The sequence below is a fragment of the Marmota marmota genome, unplaced genomic scaffold (genome assembly GCF_001458135.2).
Source record: "Marmota marmota marmota unplaced genomic scaffold, marMar, whole genome shotgun sequence".
NCBI classification, from domain to species: Eukaryota; Metazoa; Chordata; class Mammalia; order Rodentia; family Sciuridae; genus Marmota; species Marmota marmota.
The window spans coordinates 62561795-62567756 of record NW_025999968.1 but is presented as its reverse complement, the minus strand read 5'-3'; the positions used below and the strand labels follow the sequence as shown (position 1 = coordinate 62567756).

Sequence of the window (5962 nt, the reverse complement as noted above, 5' to 3'; positions counted from 1 at the left end):
CCAATTGCTCTCCAGGCCCAGACAGAAAAGTTGGAAGTGGCTTTGGCAGAACCCAACAAGCCTGCTCTGTATGGACAGGTGATTGAGAGCTGCCTAGGCCGGGAAACCTCTCACCCGAGTCTTGAAGAGTGGCGGCTGCACTAACTGCATCTAAGTAGCTGTTAGGTGCCCACTTCACCCTCCAGAAAGAAAGAGAGAGAAAGATGCACCTCAGACAGACGTGGGGTGCATGGAGAGGAGCTTACCTCGGTGTAGATCTCGGTGGGACCTCCAATCTATTACCGCTGTTGACCGGTGACAAGTCCTTGCTTCCCCAATGCTGAAGTATGACACCAGAGAAGCACACCGAGGCAAGGTCAGAGTGGACAGTAGAGGCTTTATTAAAGGACAGCAGAAAAGACTTCTCCCACCCAAGAGGTGGAATCCGGGGAAGGGCGCTGTCTTCCCTTCTTATAGCTAAGGTCTTCATGCAGCGTCCCCCATTCCTGTCCTTGTTCTGTTACCTTTCAGTGATGGAGGTAGGTGGAAGGCCCTCAGGGTGGGGCACAGGTGGGCCAAAGGAGTAATCTGGGCATCTTCAAGTTTGCTGGGAGCTGTTTCGTTAACATTTCTTTGGGATGGGCTCTGGGCCTTGGGGACGTTAACATTCATGAGTTGTTCTGCTTTCCCGGAATTCATTCTCAACATGGCTCCATTTTGGATCTTACTCGATATTAGACCTGATTTACCTAACTACACTGACTACCTGTCCTTAAATCTGGCTTCATCTTTGACACAGACCTGCGGCCCCTGGACGTCCTTGCGGAGGTGGTCCCTTCGGATGGCGCCGCGGGCGGAGTCAGGACCGTGCAGGTCCTCGGTGCCCGGGGCCTCCAGCTCTCGGCCGCCCCGCCCCACGCCTGGAGCTTCCCTGCATCGAGGATTTTCTTCAGATGTGACCTCTTCCCCGAGGAATTTTCCATCGTTGTGACCTTGAAAGTCCCCCGCCTTCCTCCCAAGGTCAGTGCGATTTGGTTCTTGGCTTCAGGAAAAGCAGAGCTTCCTTCCTCTTCCATGTTTTCGACGCCAGCGCTGGCCAGGCCCCTCTAGCGGGCAGGGCAGCTGCTCAGGCCTCTGGGGGCATCTTGGGATCGAGTGGCCTGTCCTGCTGGGGAGTGAGGCCCCCCACAGCAGCTGCGGCAGGGTCGGCCTGCCCCTGGCTGGGGGTCGGCTGGCGACACCCGAGGTTGTGCGTGGGTCTTATCCTGATGTTCTTTGGCACTTCAAAGTGTGCAGCTTGTGGCGGGCTCTCCTGTGGTGCGTGGTGCCATTGTCCCAGGTCTAGCATGGCCCCTTCCCACCACCCCGGCCTGGAGGGAGGGAGGCCAGGGGTGCCCCTCGCTGCCGTACCCACTCGGACACACACTGACACGGACACCCGGGGTTCTGGACGATGCACAGCAGACAAAGGTGGGTTTCTCTTTGCACTTCCAAATCGCCAGTCAAGGAGCAAAGCCGGCAGCCCAGCTCTGGGTCGTCGGCAGAGTGGGACACTGGCGTGGCCCCCAGGGACTCCCAGGCTCCAGTCCTCCCCTCCTGTGCCGTGCTCTGTCTCGCCTGCTGGACGGCCCCTGCATGTCGGCGTGTGGGGCCGCCCAGCCCTTCAACTCGCTCCCTCTCTTCCCGCGTGAGTCCCCCGTCGCGGGTTATGTTCTGCACCCTGCCTGTGACCTTCCAGGACGTGGCCATGTCATGGACGCCCCGGGTCTTCTGCTCCTCAGCTGGGAACCTCTGGTCTTCCCGCCCCTCAGCTGTTAAGGGGACGCTGCTGAGTGGTCACGGCCCTGCGTGGCGGGCATGGTCCCTTTCCCCTGGGGACAGGCTGAAGTGGGAGCCTTGGGTCTGGGCAACTCCAGGGGTGACTTTGAGAGCCAGCGGTGGCCAGGGAGGGTTGGGAAGGCTGTCCCTCTGGTTTCCAGAAGGGCCCGCAGAGCCGCGGTGGGTGTTGGTCTCCTGGGACCCGTGCGCTGTCCCTGCCCGGCTTAGTGTGGCTTAGTGTGGCTTAGTGGTGTGGCTTAGTGTGGCTTAGTGTGGCTTAGTGGTGTGGCTTAGTGTGGCTTGCTCCTCCTTCTCTGGAGCCTTACGGTGGGAGCTGGGCCCACGACCCTCAGTGCCGTGATGAGCTGCTGTGACTCTCCCGGCCGGTGCTTCCTGAGCTTTGGTCCCGACATCTGAAGGTCCCTCCTGCTCTCTCTTGAGGTCCTGCCACCCTTGAGGAGTGTGGCTCCGTTTCCTTGGACCCGAGTTTCCCGGGTTTTCTGTTATTGGTTTTAGTTTCATCCTGCGGTGGCCAGAGCACACGCTTGTCTTCTTCTGTCCTTTGGAGCCTAGGAGGTTGTCTTCAGCCTGGCCCATCTTCTGTCCCCAACAGTGTCTGTCCAGGACAGAAGCTGTGTCCTCCCGCAGGGGGGGACGCTAACAACCCGTCAGAGCACCCAGGCCGTCCTGCGTTCAGGCCCTCTTCCTGGTGGACCCTCTGCCTGGCCCAGCCACTGCCGAGGCCCGAGCGTCCAAGTCCTCAGCCGGTGCTGCCTCGCGCCCTTCCTGTCGGCCCTGCTTGCTGTCACCGTGTTGTCACTGCCTGTTTGTGGACATTCGCTCTGTTGTCCTGAGGCTCTCCTGACCTATGAGGCGCTTCTTCATCTCCAGCAAGACCTCGCCTCGGGAGTCGACCCTTCCTGCCAGTCCACGGCCACCGTGGCTGCCCTGCAGGTGCTGTCTGTATCACACACTCACACTCACTCACACTCACAACACTCACGTACAAGCTCACACACGTATATGCACGCACTCACACATGAACACACACGAACACACATGCACTCACTCACACACTCACACACACACACGAACACACATGCACACACTCACACACTCACACACACATGAACACACATGCACACACTCACATGCACACATAAGCTCACACACTCACATGCACTTACAAGCACAAGCATGCTCATGCACACACACATGCACAGTCATGCATAAGCACACACATGCACACACACATAAGCTCACACACTCACATGCACTCAAACACATGCACACACACACTCACAAGCACAAGCATACACATGCGCACACATATGCACACACAAACACACACGTGCACAGTCATGCACAAGCACACACACACTCACATGCACACACATGCGCACACACACATGGACACACCTTGCTGTCTTTGTCTGACTTGACTTCACGTCTGAGTCCCCCGTGTGGAAAGCATCTGGTGGAATCCTGATTTTTAGAAATCTGCTCTGACAGTCTCTCACTTGATTCGATTCTTCAATTGGTGCGAGTTCGAGTCACAGTTCTGTATTCACACATTCACCTACTTACTAACTGCTCTGTAGCCCCATCTGTCAGGGGTGCTGTCCTGGTGGTCCGGGTGCCCTTCCGCATGCGTGTCCTAGCTGGGGTGGGCAAGGTGGCTGCCTGCCCCTGGCCTCTGTGTGGTCTGTTCAGCGTCATATTCTCCCTTTTCCGTGCCCTTTGGAAGGTCTTTCTTACTTATTTCCCTCCGTGTGGTTTTGCTATCTCGATGGCCAGGGGCATGGTAATGGAGCCGGTGGTTCCAAGGCGAAGGGCTGCATCTGCCGGAGGGTCTGTGCTTACCTCTAGGCTGGCACGTGCCCTGGAGGGTCCCTGGGGATGGGTACAGCAAGGTCCCGTCCTGGGCAGCCGCAGTGTGGCCACGCTCGCAGGGCCCAGCCTGGTCCTGGTGCGGTGGCCCAGTGTTTGGGACTCGGCGCTGCAGTGCCAGCATGCGGTCGGTCAGCACTGACCCTGAGAGCTTGGCTCCCCTGTGTCCACGGGTGGCTGCTTGTCTCCATGAGCCTCGTGTGGCTCTTGACGTCCGTGCTGAGAGTCTCACGGCGCCTCTCCACTTGCCCTCGTGGTGGCCGCACACCTGCTCATTCTGACTCACCTGAGCCAGCCTCCGGTCAGCAGTGGTCCGGCCCCACGACACGCAAGCTGCCGTCCCTGTGACACGGTCCCGCCTTCCCTCATGGCAGCCTGCTGGTGTTGCGCCTGCCAGCCCTGCCACGGCCTTCGCTCTACCAAAGCTGTGACTTCTGAGGAACCTGAGGAGACCAGGGTGGACGTGCCTGTGGCCGCGTCCCGTCGGGGCTGCTCGGCCCTTCTTCCCTGGACTTGAGCTGGCCCCGGCACGGCTTCCACTGCCCCACGCACCTCCTTGAGCCTTGCGTCACACACGTCCTCGCTGTGTTTAGGCCACCAACACGGCCCACGCTTTGGTCCACTGGCCTTTCAGTAAGTGGGGAGAGGAGGGGGAGGCGTGTCCGTCCGCCCCTTGTGACCTGGAGCAGCCTCCGTCACCACGTCTTGACTCTCACCTGGGGTGGTTCCCTGCTGTCACCTCTCAGCCTGTCCCTTCAGGGGCTGTGACAAGCCGGCTGGTGGCCTTTAGTGACCTGGGGGTCTTCACTTTGCCGCCGTGTCTGAGGGAGGGCTCCGAGGGCCCGGGCTCTTGGTGGGTGACACCCTGAGAGCTTGGCCTTCCGGCCTCCCGAGCCTGGGGAGGAGCCCGACTCCCCTCCGCGGTCCCTCCCCATGCCTCCCGCTGCTCTGGGGCCCTGGGCCTTGACTTTGGGCGTTTTCTGGTTTTGTCTGTGGGTCTTCTGTGTGTGACCGACTTGGCCCTTTGAGTCCTAGGGGAGTAGTGGGCATTTCCGTGGGTCCCGCCAGCTCTGCCTTCTGACCTGACTCAGCAGAGCTGCACCTGCGGAGGCAGAGAGGCCCGACCTGCAGCCCGTGGAGCCCTGGGCTGCATTGGCAGACTGCGGCCGGCATCACTGGGCCTGCCCTGGACACTTCAGACGTGGCGCAGAGTACCAACAGTGGCATGAAGAGACGGGGCCCATGACCAGAACTCGGGGTGCTCGTCAGTCCTGAGCACTGGACGTGGTGGCCACCCCAGCCAGCAGCAGCCCACAGGAAGAGGCCCCTGTGCTCCCAGACACGGCCACTAGATGCTCGGGGTGCGTCCCGAGGGGACGGGAGCTGCCCCGCCTGGTGTTGTGGTGTCAGGGTGCTCGGGGAGAAGAGCCGTGTCCTCTGCACGGGGCTGCAGGAGCCCTGAGCCCTGCTGCAGGGAGACTGTCCAGACCCAAGGAGAGGGGCTGGAGAAGTGGGGCGGCCAGCCCTAGGAGTCCCCCTCATGTGCTGGGCCTGCACCTGCTGCCCGCTGCCCGCAGCCCCAGGAAGACTTGCCCTCAGGCCTTCCCCGGGGACCAGCAGGCGTAAGCACGCCCCAGGCTCCCTGACCGCCAGCAGCACCAGCTCCTGCGTGGGCCGGGCCAGGCGTCGAGTGGACCTGTGCAGAGCAGGGCACTCGCAGCACCTCAGGCCCAGAGCTGGGGCCCCAAGCCCACCCTCCCAGAGGGGGACGTCTGTGCTCAAAAACGAGCGCTCCTGAGGGACAGGGCTCTGGGCTCCAGAGGGCCACTGCCTGCCACTGTCCCTGCACGAGGGCACTTGGGTGCCATCAAAGCATCTCGCTGGTTTCCTCCAGGGACAAACACAGCTCAGGACAGCGTGCACACGCTGGCCCGGGCACGCAGAGACGCAGCCTGGCGCCAGGCCACAGCAGGAACAGGAAGGCTTCCCCCAGCCTGGCCAGGGGACAAACAGCAGGGGTATAAAGGAGGGAGACCGCGGCCACTCACACACTCACACACTCACACACCCACACACCCACCCTCCTCCAGCACACCCACCATGGCCGCCTCCACCATGTCCGTCTGCTCCAGCGACCTGAGCTATGGCAGCCGCGTCTGCCAGCCCGGCTCCTGGGATTCCTGCCCCGACTGCTCCTGGCAGGTGGACGACTGCCCAGAGAGCTGCTGCGAGCCCCCCTGCTGCGCCCCCAGCTGCTGCCAGCCCAGCTGCTGCG

General features: G+C 61.3%; 1 protein-coding gene across 1 annotated transcript in view; it reads left to right on the top strand.

Moving 5' to 3' along the window:
• Tspear (thrombospondin type laminin G domain and EAR repeats) overlaps positions 1–5962 on the top strand; it is a 160824-nt gene that overhangs the window by 89587 nt on the left and 65275 nt on the right. The window contains exon 2 of the mRNA XM_015478366.2: positions 779–999. Within this exon, the coding sequence (XP_015333852.2) occupies positions 779–999 (221 nt within the window). The remainder of the gene's footprint in view (positions 1–778; positions 1000–5962) is intronic.